Raw genomic sequence first — 16,773 nt, forward strand, 5'->3', positions numbered from 1 at the left:
ACGGAAGTTGACAAATACATAATTGACAAATACATAATATATGAGGTGTTATGATTCTAACTGCATCCATATCAATTATCCTATCCAAAAATTTTACCTTAAATTTTAAATAAGGTAGCTAAAATATTTTTATACCAGTTATCCTATCCATTTTCTAAATTTTATATTAATAAAAAATATTTCTCTAAATTTAATAAATAAATTTTATTCTATAAATATTATAGAGAAGAGATAAAAAAGAAGCACATCTATATATACGGTGAAGTAAAAGTAGATAAATAAATTTAATAAAGTAATTTTTTTATTTTAAATTATATATTTTAGATGAAAAAATTAATAGGAATATTATAAGGTAAGAGCGTTACGACCTTAAATATCATAGAAAAACATGACAGAATAAAAATTAGTACACTAAACTTTAGTATTATTATTGATATTTTATAATGAAACTCTTTTCATGAGATATTTGAAAGCTTTAGGTATTAATTTGGAAAAATTAGGCAGCAAAACCCAACCCTAACCATTTACTCTTCCCACAGGCCCTCAAACGCCGCGAGTAGAGCGAAGGGCCGCTCGGTGAGGGAGGACGCTTGACGTCGTTTTCTTCTCCCTCCGTCTCTCGGAGCAAAGCGATCGATTCTCTTCGTTGGACGCTGGTTTTCATACTTGGGGAGGATGGGGGACTACAACGATGCCCTGAATCGCAACAATCCCCAGGCCCGCACCAAAGCTCAGAACCGAGCCAATGTTCTCCAGATGAAGCTTGTAATTTTGAATACCTTCTTCCCTGAAGTCTTACTTTGATCGATCGTGCACTAATTTGGATTTGGTCATTTAGGGTTGACCGATCACGATGCCTTTAGGGTTTAGTTTATCCTTTTTCGATTTCGAGTACTAGCTATTTCCTCGTGTATAGATCTTATTTTTTATACATGATATTTTGAGGGTGGATCTTCTGTATAATTTGGTTGGAGGTTTAGATCCAACATAGGAAAATCAATAGGGTTCGGCCTAGGCGTACCTCCACAAGAAGAAACTTTATATCGAGAGAAAAGAGCCCCCAGGGCGTAGCACATAATGGTGGGCGCATGATATCTCTGGGGTAATTGCTAGGGGTCGATTTTCAAGAACTGACGACCTGAGGTTTACCCCACCATGCGCCTAACGCCTATGTGCTTGTATGTACCTCCCTCTATATCCATGGGGTCAGTACTAGGGGGGTCGTTAATGTAGCAGATCTACATATTTCTATCAAGAGGAAAGAAATATGCTAAAATTATTCTCTTCAAATCTCAGTTAGGACCAAGCAACAACAATGAAGCCTTGTCGTGTGGGGTTGGCTAAATCTCTATTAGGACCACCTTATGAATAATGTCAATACAATAATAAATTTTCATTTATCTGAACCAGGAAAAATGATTTTCCTTATACAAAATTCTGTATACTGATTGTGTTCTGATTAATGTAAAAATGATTCTTGTCTAAATCGTAATTGAATTTATTTATGTTAGTCATGTGGCCTAAGGGTCTTCACATAGCATAATGTGGTTTTTTAACCACCCATTCTAAGTAAATTTGCATGAAGTAGGTATTTTTGCCTCCAAGTAATGAACAATTCTGTTTGTTTAGCTATTCATGATCATCTGATTGATGTTTGGTAATAGTAAATGGATATTTTCACACTCCTATTGGTTGGGTCTTCCTATCAAGATGCTATGTCAGTTTCCCCTTCATGCTGTTTTGATGACTGATGTCAATTACAGGAATGTGTTTTTTTTATGGAGGATTTCATTTATTTCTGTGTACATTCTTCATATGTAGTCTTATACCTTTGCCTCTATACAGATTGGGCAAAGTCATTCAACTGGTCTTACTGCTAATCTATTGAAGCTTTTTGAGCCACGCCCTCAGTTGGAGTATAAACCTCCTCCAGAGAAAAGGAGATGTCCTCCCTACACAGGCACTGTATTTTATTAGTTATGGTTAGCTCATATTATGGTTTTCAATAATAAATTTCACTGAAAAAATGTTCCCTTTTTTTCCTGAAGGGATGGCACAATTTGTTAGCAAGTTTGCTGAGCCAACTGATCCTGAATATTCTCCACCAATTGTTGAGGGTGAAAGTCGGGTAAGATATGTCTTGTTAATTTTCAAGTAGATTCACAATTTTGAGAAAAATAAATTCTTGACTATGCAGTACCTTAGGATCCTGTCCAATACAAATATCACAACAAAACCAAAAATATATAAAATAAATAAATTAGTATATGAAAATTTTAACTGTACAAACTAATTCAAATGTGGTCAGTAGTTGACCACTTTGGGAGGTTAATCAGGTCTTATCCGTTTTAGATTGAAACCTAGCCAATGGCTGCTGCTAGTGGTCTAGCTCTTGCTTTCCTTGGTTTAACTGCTTTATTGGGTTGGGTTTTGGCATCATAGTGTCAACTTCAGAATTTATGTAAAGTTAATTGAGGAATAATTTCATATTCACTTGTACCTTTGTTTCAACAGAAACTCATGTGGTATGACCTAATTCAGATTCTAAAAGTATTAAGTGTGATAATAAGGAATTAGATTATGAGTGTGGTAGATGTTCTTTTGTTATTTTAAGACTCTTAAATATAATTTTCTGTGTCAGTTTTATCATTTTTTTGAAAGGATGTTATGCTTATTGGTAAGTGTTAAAAACTTACCATTTTTCTTCACCATCAATTGTAGTAGGAATCATTTTTACTTGTATTGATTATTTTCTGAAAACTAATTTAGATTACTAATCCATGATAATGTTTTAATTGGGTCTCAATTGTGAATTAAAATACCATGCTGTTTTGATCGGCACAGACTGTCATTCCATTGCAGTGCTGTGAGCTATAAAAGTTCTGCCTGAATCCATCCTTCTTGATGTGTGTAAATTTCATTCAAATTTATTTCAGTATGCTTCAAAGTGTGCTCACTGCTGGCATGATAAAGTATGGAAACCATCCTTCTCGATAGGGACACTATACTTCACATAGATCAATACTCTAAATCTTGGTCTTTATAGATACATTTGCTATGTTGTGTTGCTTAACCTCATTTTTTTCAAACATTAGTCAAATGATATTTTGTTTTACTTTTCTTATTTGCTTTCTGCTCTAGTAGGTTATCATTAAATCATATAGTTTACACACTGTTTGCTTACTGGCACATATTGTCATAGGTTTGTAATACTCCAAGACCATTATGGATTGCACCCTCTTCCATATTCAACAAATATACATTGTATTTTTTGTCACCAAGTTTTTCTCATGCATATCATTCTCCACTATTTATTCGGTTATAGGTCCAAAGAAGAGCTAGAATTCGAAAACTACGCCTTGAGGATGGTGCAAGAAAGGTTGCTGAAGAGTTGGAGAAATGTAATTGATTTGTATCTATACGTCAGTGCTGAAAAACTTTATAGCTTGCTGAAAATTGTTCATAAAATTTTCTTACAGATGATCCATCTAAAGATCCAAATGCTACGGGTGATCCATACAAGACGCTTTTTGTTGCCAGGCTTGTATGATTGCTGCATTTTAGGGCTTTTTCTGTTTTAATGATATTTCTATACCTGACAGTGTTTGATATTCTTGTGCAGAACTATGAGACAACTGAACACCGGATCAAGCGGGAGTTTGAAACTTATGGACCAATTAAGAGGGTAAGAATGCATGACTTCTATTGTTGGGAGCTTGTGCTATTGCTATCAACATGGGCAAGGATTTATTTCAAATCAGGCACTAAAATGATTTTCTGGCGCAGATGTTTCTGTAGATCATTATACAAATATCAATCTAGTTCATGTTTATCAAAATTTCCACTAATCCTAGGTGACCCAGAGAAACATGTACTTTTTCATCTCACAGTTGTTTTTGTGTTATATTAGGTTTGATGCCAAGGGTTTTTTGTTTTTGATTTTTTGGAATCCGCTTTTGTCAGAGCCTGTATTATCTGGAGGCTGGTCATTCTCTAACAAACTGTTCGTAATGCACTCATGCAACTCCTTTTCCTACAACCTGACCAGCTTGTGTTTTTCTTCTGTGAACGAAAAGATGTCAACAAATAAACATCCAAATAGACAAAGTGAGGGGGGAGGGGAGGGGATTCGGGAGGACTTTTTTCTGGTTACTTTGGTGAAGTGTGGGTAAGTTGAGTGGTTGGACAACACAGAAATTATATATATTGGGTATTTTGCTACTCCCATTGTCCTAGCTACAAAAGGTACTACATTAACTTTGCTGGGATATCAGGTACTACATTTAAGATCTTTACTATGATATGCTCATGCCATGTTGGCACTCTGCTCTTGCTGCAAACTTTTTTGCCAGTTGAAAAATCTTTTAAGAATGAGACAAGGTTAGCAGCTTTGTGCACAACCAACGATAGGGGCTAATTACAGGTATATTAGCCCTAGGTGGCACAATGAGTTCTTTGATATGTTGTGTTTTTTTGCTTTCTGCCTTATAGAGAAGCCAGGAGATTTTGCTTCATGAAGACATTATGGGTAGCACAGGTAATTCTTAAGTTGTATACAGGCTTGCTGTGTATTTAGTTACTTCAAAAAAATTATAATTGTAGTAAGAGAGATCCAGATTTTTCAACTCAGAATTTTTGCATCGGGCATTATTAATTCTTGGTCAATAACCCAATATAGTCACTACTCACTACAATTTTCTGCCTTGCCCTTGGGGCAACAAAGGTAATCAGGTAGTAAATCAAGGCTCCTTGTGAAGGGATTAAAACTTTTCTAATTTTCCCTTTGGATTTTAATGCTAGCAATCAAATTCTAATGGAGAATGCATTCTCAACAAATTTAAATGGATAATTGGAAAATGCTTTCATCCTTCAGAGGGTTTTTGGTTTCAGAAGGTTTCTGGCGTACCCTACTTGGACATTTCCAATTTTATTGTTATTCTTAATATACCCTGGTAAGGGGGTGAAAAAGTATTTAATTCTTCTGGAACATACGTTGGTTTTCTGCTCTGTCAACTCAATCTGGCATGGTGAACCTGTACACCTGTTAAGGTGAGCACGGCTATTGAGGGCATAGGTGCCTATTTGTCGTGCCATTTAGAATATGCAAAAATAGTCAGATATTTCTGTGCCACTTGAGGACATTTTTCTTTATAATAATGTTGTTTTGTCAGGTACGTTTGGTTACAGATAAGGAAACAAATAAACCAAGAGGATATGGCTTTGTTGAATATGTGCATACACGTGACATGAAAAGTATGAAATTATTGTTCATTTGGAATTCTGTTTTGAATCTATGATGTTTGTGACATTTATCTATGCGTCAAGCAGCTGCATACAAGCAAGCTGATGGAAAGAAGCTTGATAACAGACGAGTTCTTGTGGATGTTGAGCGGGGAAGAACTGTGCCAAATTGGAGGCCTCGAAGGTTGGGTGGTGGACTTGGTACAACTAGGACTGGAGGTGAAGAATTTACCCAGAAGCATTCTGTCAGGTAAATGAATTGTTTTCATTTTTCATACATTCATAGATTTTATTGACAAATACAGTCTCCTGAATTGATAGATTAAGCTGGTTGGTTTTTACCTGGTTCTGTAAATTGATTGACTAGTGACTTTGTAAAGACCGTTGATTAGCTTGCATATCTTATACAAACACTCTAGAGTTGCTCTTGTGAAATATTGGGTAGCACAACTTGTTGAGCCATTGAAGCTCTCTCCAACCTACGTCTTTGAGCTACAAGGTTCTCTTTGTATGCATTAGGTTGGGTTGTTTCTTGGACCTTTTGCTGGTAGTTTCAGATTCAAAGTGTCAAAAGAGGGGCATCCCCTACACTTCTCAAGCATAGTAAACATTACTCACTCTGTAGTTGATCAGGGTATTCAATGAGCATGAGCTTTGATTAAAAGTCTTGGCCTTGGAAGAGATGCAGCATTACAATATGTAGAAGTGGTATACAACTCAGTTTCGTACGCGATGTAACACCGATGCCACATAATGCATGTCAACCTCCTAAAAAGAAAGCATGTGTGGAAATAATAAAAAAAAATCTTTCAAGGGAAATAGATGATTCAATGACGTGTCCAATTAATAGTATTTGGATAGCATCATTCAAGAGGAAGTAGTTTGAAAATTGTGTTTATTTTTGGATTTTCCTTAACCCATATAGCTTTTCTGAGAACTCTCTAATTAAGACTAGCAAAGTTTAGCAATCTAGGCTGAGTTTTACTAAGGCTTGAGGAAAAAATCTTTTGTGCACATGTCTACAAAGTCAGTGAGTATATTGGTTTTTCTTTTACTTGTCTTGGAACCTGCAATTTGTGATGCTTTTGTCTTGCTACTAGTAATTTCTTGAAGACAGTTTGTGTTGCTTGTGTATTCGATGCAACCCAGGTATTAAGAGACGGTTTCAGGTGGTAGGTAGTTAGTTACTGGCTAGTGCAGGCCTATCTGGTTGATATTAATATAATATTAAAATAAGAAAGAAAAGGAAAATAAATTGAGATTGACTAGCACTCTTATCTTTAATAACAATAACTGGTAAGTACTAAATACATATCTCACAATGCAATAAAAATAAATAAATAAAAACCTAGACCGCATAGACCTCTTTTTAAAAGGACCATTAACAGGAGCTGCCTAGTTACTAGGTGAAGTGACCTCTTTTGGAACTATGGATATAAATCACTAAAGTTCCATGGAGCCTATCATTGTATGTTTTTCCAGTCTTGATATAACCTGTATCCCTGTCGATATATCGCAACTTGATGCACTTTCTTTCATGTCAAGTGATTTACATTATTAATAATCAGTCCCTCCATTTAAATGAATTCCACTTCAACCAGGGAACATCAACAACTTGCTTCAGGTCAGTCTAGATCAGAGGAGCCAAGGGCAAGGGATGATCGGCTTCTGGATCGGTATGACAACCATGTCATTTTTCATTTTCTAGTAAAGTAAAATTAGTGAATTTTAATGTTTTTGTTTTATAGATGCCATGAGTAATTTTATATTTCCTTTGATAGGGAGAAGTCTCGTGAAAGGGGGCGAGATCGGGAGAGAGAAGAGAGACCTCGTGAGCGTTCCCATGAAAGGGCCCGGGAGCCTAGAGAGGATAGGCACCACCATCACAGGGACCGAGATAGAAACAAAGAAAGGGAGAGAGATAGGGAAAAGGATAGAGATAGAGATAGAGAGAAAGATCGTGGTCGAGACCGTGACCATGACCGTGATCGAGCTCGTGGTAGGGACAAGGAAAGGAACCATGGTCGTGACTATGACCGTGAGCGTGAACGTGATCGTCCACGTGATAGGGATCGAGAACGAGAAAGAGACTATGATCAAGCTGGTTATGAAAGAGAAGGTGGTGGTTATATTCATGACAAGGATTCTGAATATGGCAGTCAGTCAAAGCATGGCAGGGAGAGGTCTGGCACAAGGGAGAGAAATGTTGAACATGACAATGGCCAAGAATGGTACGAAGGATTAAGAAATCAGTATGATGAGCCAAAGGGCCAGAAACACTATGATCATCCTCCGCCACATGACCTTGCAGAACAGACTGAGCGATCAAAGCAACGCCAAGATTATTATGAGCATAGGTCCTACGATCGGCTTCAGCCTGATTATTTTCAAAATCAGCATGGGTATGCAGATCTAGATCAACGTGAGGAGGGTGAGGCAGTAGGAGATGATTATGGATACCATCATTCTGAAAGGTCCTTGTCAAGGGAGCGACAAGGTTGATACTGGATTTGATGAGTAAGTTTTACATTGCTTTTCTTAGTTTCCTTCTATAGATTCAGAATTTAAGTTTCCTTACTTTCAGTATTGCCTTTTTTTTTATTTGTGCTAAAATATTTTGTAGGTTCTGTTGCATTTACGAGGATGCTGTATCATGAATTGATCTGACTCCTCCCTTTCTACTGAGTAACGTGGTTGCACCTTCCAAAGTATAATCGGTGTTCGACCTCAGTAATTACGTTGGAAGCGAACTGGTGTTTTGGTATGTTCCAACTAGTGAACTGTTTGGATTTGTTGATGTTGTATTGAATCTTGGGAACTCGTTTCTTTTGCTACTATTTTATTCTGACAGCCTTGATATGTGAATCATTAAACCTGTTGGACTCGTCTTTATGTCAGCGTGTGACCTGTGCTTTTATCACAGAATAAATTACATAATGAATCTGATGGCATTTTAGATTTCAGTTGTAATCTACTCACATCACAGCCTGGGTAGATCATCAGGACCTTGAAAGGAAGTGTGTTGTATTTAACTATATCATTCCCCCTGCATCAGTCTGCTTCTAACTGGTTGATTCGTGGCTTGATGAAATTGATTATCAAGAATTATAATAATCTAAGGATCTGGAAGAAAGAAAGGTTGGGAAGAAGATAAGAAGTCCTTGGTGGCTGGCTCTGTGCTTTCTTCGTTGCACTTAATTATATTCCAGTGCGTTTTGTAGTGTTCAGCGAAATTAAATTATTGAAATGATTGCTTATTAATTTGTATAAGTTTAAGTTTGGTTTAAATTTAGTTCATTTAGGTGTTATTAGACTCTTAATTTAAGTGCCTCCAATACTTGAAGAAGACGCCTTAAGCTTCGATTCCAACTTGCTTTCTCCTTTGTTTTGACTTCTGAAGCTCCATGCGTTTGGGTGATTCCGGCCAATCGAAATAGGGTTTATCCAAATTCAATTTTCGATCTTTTTCTCGAGCAGTCTTCCGATCCGGCTTTACGTCCCTTGAACGTCGTACACGTTCTTCTCGTCTACCGGTGTACTCTTCCGCAGCTCTCTCGTCCTTTGGAAGCACCGAGCCCGTCGACTCCCTTCCCGTGTTGTCCTTCTCACTAGCTGCGTCTTCTGCTCGACTTCCTGCGCTCCTAAGTTTCTGCACACTTAGACACAGGGATCAAATAACAAGCATGATCTAACCTAATTTGGTTGATCATTTTGCGTTAAAGTGGGGATAAGACATGCGCTCGATTTTGCGTATATTTTACATTTCTTTTTTTTTTTTACTTGAATTCATTAAATTAATAAAAAACAACAATTAGGAAAGGAACACTTGTGATAGAAAATATTGGAAAATGAAAAATCAGCAAAACCTGATTTTTATCAATTTAAATTATATTAAATTAATTTTAGATTCAATATTAGAATATTTTTTTTAAAAAAATTAGAATTTAGAAGAGAAATAAAAAATTGAAAACATTTTATTTTATTCCCTTCTTTTCCGTTTCTTTTGGGGGTTTGGCTGGGGTGTCTCGGCGTCCGCCGCCTTCTTCCTCTTCCATGGCGACGACGATCTTATCCTTATCGCGACAGTCATTCCAGGTTATTCGGAGGATGCAATCAGTACGATCTCATCGCGTCTTCGCTTTTATAACCTCCTGATTCCGCGTCGTTTCTTGTTCCATTTTTAGTGGATTGATTGCTCGACAACTCTTTCTAATCAGAAGTTTAGTTTTAGGGTTCTCCAACTTATTATACATTTTATTAACGTTTTTTTTCCGTTTCTCTTTTTTAATTCCCTGCAATAATTATGCCTCTAGAATAATATTAGTTCTTGTTCTAATCGAACAGGTTTGACTCATTTCCAGTAGTATATATGCTTCTTTGAATATGATCAGGTTCCATAATTGAATGAAGAGATTTGGGCTCATTAATTAGTTGTGCACCATGATTTCTTTCTGAATTCTAAACCTAATCATTTTAGAACAATATTGGGGCATTGAAATTTCAGACATTCGGAAATGTAGGAGAAAGATTTAATTTTTTTTTAAAAAAAATTTTCTTTCGAGGCAGTCATTCAGATAACAGTATGGTTATAGAATTCTGCACCATAGGACTATCTATATCTTAATATGATCAACAAGCTATGTTTGCCTTAGTATTTGGGGTAAGTTACATAGATCTTAAACACCCATACATGCTGCTCTATGCATATTTTAACATTCCTACTTACTGATAGACTGAAAGACTTATGGATAAGATTTAGCTTTGGGTCATCAGTGTTCAATTTATCTAGTTAGCAGAAGATGAATTTCTTACTTAGCAAAGCCATTTGATTGAGAGTTGAAACAACATGCAATCTTTTGAAATCGTCTTACCACTTACTAGCAAATACAATTACACAAATTATCTTACCACTTACCAGCAAATACATGTGGAGTTTACTTACACTGTTGTGGAAACGAGTTACATGTATTTGTAAGGAGACCAACAGTTAATGATATATTTAATATATCAAGAGCAATAGAGGATAATGTTTGGAGTAGATCATTGTGCTATGCGCTTTCTTTATGAAACATGGAAAACTTGTAGAGGGTAAAGAGGAAAAAGTGAGAACAAATAAGATCAAAGAAAGACAAGCTATGTAGTTGCTCTGAAAGACTGCCTTTGTCAATGACTATGCGGACATAGGTTTTTTTAGGTTGTGAAAACGATCCACTACATGAGATGGCTCACCTAAGAAGAGAATTGGATAAACACAGAAGGTAGCGGTTGATGGATTGCTTAGCACCTAGGTAGGAGCATAGGCAAGGTGACATTACAATAGTGTTTAAATAACAAAGAGAAGTAGATTAAATTAAAAATGACTTTAATGTGTGTGTACATATGACAACTGGAACTTCAATTACAATCGCAAATAAAGAAGTCATAATTGATAGGAAGCACTAAACGCATAACAAAAACATTTTTTTTATATTTCACATCACACCAAGAAAATAAAAAACACAACAAATTATAAAATTAAATGTTATATTCATAATTCCAAATTGTAAAACAATGCATAACTACTTTATAATTAATGTCATACTAAAATGTCAAACTGTAGATAAGATAACTACTGTCAACTAAACTAATAGCTTACAAAAAATTAGGTTTTTTTGTTAAACTCACTTGGACTGCCTATGCAGCCTACCTAGGCCACCTAGACCACCTAGACCACCTAGACCACCTTGATGGCTCGCTTGGACCCCTTTTTAAAAGAAACCGCTAGCTATTAGGCCAAGCAGCGTCTTGGTGAAACCACATAGGTAGCTTTTGTAAAACTATGGATACACAAATTAAATTATTTGGTGTTGAAAAATATCAGACCCACATAACACTAAGTATATAACAAAAATATTTTGGTTTAGAGGATTGCCCCCATAGGGATGTTTCCCCCTAGGCTCTCATAAAAGTTGTCTTGTCCTTGCATCTCCAGTTGAACTCACTTTGAAAAATATCCCATAACTGACAATTCTAGGAATAGATTATCATATCAAAATAGTAAATGAAATATCATAAACACTGATCAGATTGGCTTTCAATTCGTTGATATACATCAACAGTGCTGATATTATTATATATGTAATTTATATTTTCCTAGAAAACATTAATTTGCAAGTATTAAAGATATACTTGTTTATCTCAGCATTAAAGTTCCATTATGGCTGAATCTTTAATTCAGTTTAAGTTTGATGCACGGTTCAATTTAATGTTGATTTGTCTTCATTTACCAACTCCTGATAGTCAATATTTTGATTGGTGTAAATCCTTAAAAAATATTCTATTTGATTCTGCAACTTATTTATTTGGTTCTTGTGATCACCTTTTTCTGGCTTAACCTTTTTTCTTTCTCCCTGGATGAGTACAGTAGGCACCTTTCCAGTTTCTATCCTAAGTTTAACAATGTATAACTATTTTTGTTTTTTGTTTTTATTTTTTTAATATTGGCAGAGGTACAGCAGACCCTCATTTGTTCATGATGTTCTGTGGAATAACATGATCGTCAGTGGTAAGCTTCCACCACTGTTGTCAATCACACATTCCATCACAACACAAGAATCTTCTCGACAAGAAAATATAATCAAGGACTTGGAGCTCTTTATAAAGAGTAAGAAGGATATTGAAGCAATTTCAGTGAAGAAAATTTGTACCGAGTATATTGAGAAACTTTGTAGATCAGGCCATTTGGCGGATACTGCTCATGTATTTAGACATCTACATGGTGGAGACATCAACCTGGATCTGAATACCTATACCCTTCTTCTAGCAGGTGCAATCGAAATGAATAATTTCACTCTTTTCTCTGAGGTCTTAAGAGTTCTAATGTCTAAATTGTCTCCTGATATTACATCTCACAAAAAAGTTGCCCAAACTCTTGAAAAGGTATCCGACTCAAATGTGATATGTGACTTTGTGAAAGATGTATCTAACATAACAAGTTGCACATATTGTACTGTGATAAACAGAATCATATACGTGACTGCTAAATTGGGGATGATTGATAAAAGCTTGATAATATTTGAAGTGTTGAAGAATCTTCATCTGGAAATGGACACAGTCACATTTAATACAGTTTTAGAGATATTAGGTAAAGGAGGTAGGACAAGCGAGATGCTATCTGAGTTTTTGGTGATGAAAGATCTTGGACATGTTCCTGATGTTATTACTTATAGCACATTGATCAACAATTTGCGTAGATTTGGTAGGCTAGATCTCTGCAAGACAATTGCAAGCGAAATATCCGAGAAAGGAATTCAGTTAGACTTGCTAACTTATACTGCCCTAGTTGATGCATTTGGACGCTCAGGAAAGGTGGAAGATGCATTTTGGATATTTGAAGAGATGAAGAAATTTCATAACCCATCCATATATGCCTATCGTGCAATTATTAGCAACTTGAAAAAGATGGGAAAATTTGAACTAGCACTTCGTTTATCTTCATAAATGAACTCGAGCACTACAAAACTTGCTGGTCCAGAAGAATTTAAACAGAGAAGAAAGAACAGATGGAAAATACAGTAAGCTGGATAAGATGGCGCCGTGTTTTCCTCGTCAACTTTGCTGCTGCAGAAGTTAGACATCTGATAAAGATTAAAACTGCAACAAGAAAATTCAAGATCAAAGTTGAAAAACTTGATTCACCAAGTACGACACGGAAGTTCCTGTATCAGAAAAGGTGGAAAGGTTCTTTGGCAGGGAGCATAATGAAGTACACAATAAGAACCCATCCTGTTATTTTGAAAAAGGTAGAGAGTATACTAAAAGCTGATTTGATTAATAAGTACATCTGGAAAAACCCTTTTGATGGATGGAGCAATCTTTAGCTGTATTGATTGAGTTGGAGACTTTCTAGCTGTCTGGATTGAGTACATTGATAAATATTAACAAATTGTGGAATGAAGAAGTTGGTATCTGAATTGGGATTGTGAATTGGCATTAAAGGTTTGGAGTGGAACCCCTCATACCCTTTAGCCACTTAACGGTTGGTTATAAGCTGATTTCGTGATTTATCTTTTTGGTATGAGGGATATTTTGGTGTGAGCGTAATCAATTTTTACTATAATGGGATTGTGAATTGACATTAAAGGTTTGGAGTGGAACCTATTACTTTCGAAACGCCCTTTGGGGGTTTATGTTGTTTGGGTGGATAATATCAACTTATTGTACAAAGTCTTTTTCTTGTTAATTTTTTACTTTCTTTTGGATCTCTTACTTTTCTTTTTAATTGTAGGCTTAATTTAATTCTGATGCCTCCTTTTTTTTTTTTTTTTTTTTAGAGTTCCTATACATTACGTGTTAAGCTCTCACATGCAATTCGAAGTAGGGAGAAGGACAATAGTTGCTTCTCAGGTGTGTTGGGAGACTATCTATAAATTTAACGATATAGAATTTTTAACAAAAGATTGATTTGATATGAAACAACAAAGTATATGATACATTTGATATAATGAACCTGAGATAGTGATAACAAAAGATAAATTTGACATGAAATATGAAAGTATATGATAGATTGATATAGTTAAAAGAATGTGAAGAATTGGATAATAACTTGGATTAAATATTTTTTATAATTAACCCTTTTTTATTTGGCAAAGTTACAGTTTTTTTTTAAATGAAAAATTTTGGCGGGATTTTTTTTAATGTGTATGTTAGAATATTGTAAATATAATAACTAGGGGTATTATTGTAATTATGTTGTATATCCTTCTCTATATAAGTAAATAATTCCGTGGTATCTAATACACGGTTTTCTCTTAACATGGTATTAGAGCAAAGGGGGACGTAGCCTGACTCACAGTGCGAAGAGAAAAAGAACCACGAACATGCTTACCTAACTGACACGACTCACAAGATAAAGACTCTAAGTGAGAAAGACTAGGATGTAATTGTTTTAACTTAGCAAGACCTGGATGCCCCAATTGAGCATGAATAAGAAGTGGAGATGTCGCCGCTGAGCCAACAAGAGAGGGTTGTTGAAGCCGATAAAGTCCATGAGACTCACATCTGAAGTCAATCATCCTCCCCGTACTCCGGTCCTGTAAGAAAACAGACGTTTTAGTAAAAGAAATATCACAATCAAAAGACCGAGTAAGTTGACTTATTGACAATAGATTAGAGGGAGCTCCGGGAACATAAAGAACATTATAAATGGAAAGAGACAGAGAAGGATGAACAATACCAATACCTTTGGGCTCAGTTTGGGAACCATTGGTCATGGTAACAATTGGTAAATAACCAGAAGTAGTGAGAGAAGAAAATAGAGACTTATTACCAGTGATATGATCAATGGCCCCAGAATCAAGAACCCAAGGACCTGAAGAGTGAGATATGCCAACAAAGGAATTACCAGCGTGTGTAACAGCAGTAGTGGAATCAGAAGGTTGACGATCCTCAAACTATTTCAGAAAGTCATTATAGGAAGGTTATCAGGTCAGATCCGGTGGCGGCAGCGCAGCGGAAGCCGAAGAAGCAACAGAACTCTGAATGACCTGAGCAGCACGAGGAGGTTGACCATGCAGACTCCAACACTTATCAATCGTGTGTCCTGGTCGGCGACAGTGATCACACCAAGGACGTCCTTTGCCACCCTTACAAGGCGGAAGTCTGTTGTTGTTTCGAGAGACCAAAGCTGACTAGTCACTAGGAACGGAAGGAGGCAATGTCAAGACTTTGGCAGGGACACGGAGGAGAGTCGCCCAGGTACTTTCTATGGTAGCTTCTGTGGGGCTGCCCAGGATCTGATCACGAACATGAGAATAATCTGAGGGCAAACCATATAAAGCTAGAGAAATAAAAAACTTCATCTGATTTTCAAGCTCTGGAACAGGAGTGGTCACAAGTCGAAGTAGTTCATTGAATTCACAAAGAAGGCTAGAGACTGAACCCAGATACGTTGATATTGAATCCTTAATTTGATGGGCACTGAGGATGGTCATGAGATCTTCACAAACTTGATAGAGTTATCGAGATGTGTTTTGTAAAGAGTTGTTGAGCCTGTGTCCAAACATCTTTACAGGTTTTGTGAGTGCGGAAGACATCCTTAAGGGATGGATGGATGGTGGCTCGGATAATACAACACAACTAGGCATCAACCTTTTTCCACAGAGGACGATCGGCGACTTGGACATCCTCTTAGGTTTGAGAGAGATGTGTCTTATAACCCCGTCCAACAAGCCAAAGCTCAATGTGAGAAGCCCAAGAGGAGTAGTTCTTACCATCCAACTGCTCGGAGGAGAGTGGTGTAGTGATGTAATTGGTAAAGATCGAAATATTCGGCTTTGAAGTACTGGAGGTAGCCATTGATCAGCTTGGTGAAAGAGGGCAGCAACCCGACTCTTCGGCAACGTCGTAACACCTTGGAGATAAGCACGGAGAGAATCAAGGGTTTACTGCAGCGTTGGAAAATTTAGGGTTTGTTGTGACGACGTTGGAAAATTTAGGGTTTGTTGTGATGGCGCTGCAAAATTTAGGGTTGGTTGCGTCGATGCAAGGATATTCCACGCAGAAGGAAGAGCAGCGGCAGCCTATGCTCGTGATCGGGAAGGAGATGCCTCTACTGGCGCGCAAGGAAAGGAGGTGGCGCTTGTGCTTACGAGCGACGTGAGAGGGAGAAGCAGGCGACGCACGAGGGAGAGGCAACGACTTGTGTTCACGGGCGACGTGAGAGGGAGAAGAGAGATCGGGAGAGATTTGCCCCTGTCCAAGCGTGATTAAATTAGGGTAATATTAGAAGATAATATTTATTAGACTAAATTTTCTTTTATTCATATGTTAATTCACCGTATTCTTAAATACATTATAAATTATGTCGCTTGAATATAGACAAAATATAATAATAAGTATTGGATATAAGTGATGTGAATGGAGAAGAGGTAGAAGAGGAAAAAAATTCCATTATTAATACGATTTTACTCCCATATTAAGAGTTTCATGGTATGTTGGTTGATTTATATTAATTCATATGCATTGAGGATGTGAACAAATGCATGGGGAGAGACTTTCTCTCATATGTGGGTGCGCAGACGGGTGCAAATTCAGTGCCTGGATTGTATTGAATCATGTTGACTCATGTGCGGGCACGACTTGCACGTGCTAAATACTGGACCGGTTGGGGCAAAATTTGCCCAAGTGGAAGAGGCTGCGACCACAAACAAAATGTTACGCACATAGAAAAGCAACATAAGTTCTCCACCTACGTTCCCTCCTCTGTTGTGCAACTTTTTCTCCGCGGAGTGTCTGTGATAGTTCGGATACCACTAAGTTCATTGTGACCACCAGTGCCTGGTGGAATCATGGTTAGCCGTTGTATCCTAAGAAACAGGCGACCTAAGAAAGCCTCGAAGCACAACCGGAGGTGAGGCGAATTTGTTTTAAGGAAACTGCGTTTATCGCAGACCTTGGTTCGCTCAGCTCTCGACCGGTTGCTTCGCTCAGCACGTTCACTTGGTCGCCTAGCCAGCCCGCTTGGTTGTCTACTCGCTCAGATATTTACTCGAC

The 16,773-nt window shown here is 37.0% G+C and overlaps 2 protein-coding genes across 3 annotated transcripts; both read left to right on the plus strand.

The window, feature by feature from the left end:
• Nucleotides 1–515: 515 nt before the first annotated feature.
• On the plus strand, nt 516–8,204 carry LOC121967261 (U1 small nuclear ribonucleoprotein 70 kDa-like). Its single transcript, XM_042517365.1, has 11 exons — nt 516–765; nt 1,846–1,960; nt 2,049–2,128; nt 3,326–3,401; nt 3,480–3,544; nt 3,623–3,685; nt 5,172–5,253; nt 5,329–5,491; nt 6,843–6,917; nt 7,023–7,758; nt 7,865–8,204. Exons 1-10 carry the CDS (start codon nt 676–678, stop codon nt 7,741–7,743), a joined length of 1,530 nt encoding a protein of 509 aa, XP_042373299.1. The 5' UTR covers nt 516–675; the 3' UTR covers nt 7,744–7,758; nt 7,865–8,204.
• Nucleotides 8,205–9,224: 1,020 nt separating this feature from the next.
• LOC121967262 (pentatricopeptide repeat-containing protein At1g11900-like) lies at nt 9,225–13,453 on the plus strand. 2 transcript variants are annotated; one of them, XM_042517366.1, is made up of 2 exons: nt 9,225–9,357; nt 11,728–13,451. In XM_042517366.1, the coding sequence occupies exons 1-2, from the start codon at nt 9,295–9,297 to the stop codon at nt 12,718–12,720; spliced, it is 1,056 nt and encodes a 351-aa protein (XP_042373300.1). In that variant the 5' UTR covers nt 9,225–9,294; the 3' UTR covers nt 12,721–13,451. The 2 variants fall into 2 exon arrangements, with proteins under 2 accessions (XP_042373300.1, XP_042373301.1); XM_042517367.1 differs by having other exon boundaries at nt 9,232–9,336; nt 11,728–13,453.
• Nucleotides 13,454–16,773: the final 3,320 nt, after the last annotated feature.

This window comes from Zingiber officinale, chromosome 3B, assembly GCF_018446385.1.
Source record: "Zingiber officinale cultivar Zhangliang chromosome 3B, Zo_v1.1, whole genome shotgun sequence".
NCBI lineage: Eukaryota > Viridiplantae > Streptophyta > Magnoliopsida > Zingiberales > Zingiberaceae > Zingiber > Zingiber officinale.

What these genes read in the sequence shown, in the direction of transcription:
- LOC121967261 (XM_042517365.1), top strand. Translation starts at nt 676, where the DNA reads ATGGGGGACTACAACGATGCCCTGAATCGCAACAATCCCCAGGCCCGC. An exon ending in GAGATGTCCTCCCTACACAG is followed by an intron (nt 1,961 to 2,048) that starts GCACTGTATTTT and finishes TTTTTCCTGAAG; the next exon opens with GGATGGCACAATTTGTTAGC. An exon ending in GATGATCGGCTTCTGGATCG is followed by an intron (nt 6,918 to 7,022) that starts GTATGACAACCA and finishes TTCCTTTGATAG; the next exon opens with GGAGAAGTCTCGTGAAAGGG.
- LOC121967262 (XM_042517366.1), top strand. Translation starts at nt 9,295, where the DNA reads ATGGCGACGACGATCTTATCCTTATCGCGACAGTCATTCCAGGTTATT. An exon ending in TTATTCGGAGGATGCAATCA is followed by an intron (nt 9,358 to 11,727) that starts GTACGATCTCAT and finishes TAATATTGGCAG; the next exon opens with AGGTACAGCAGACCCTCATT.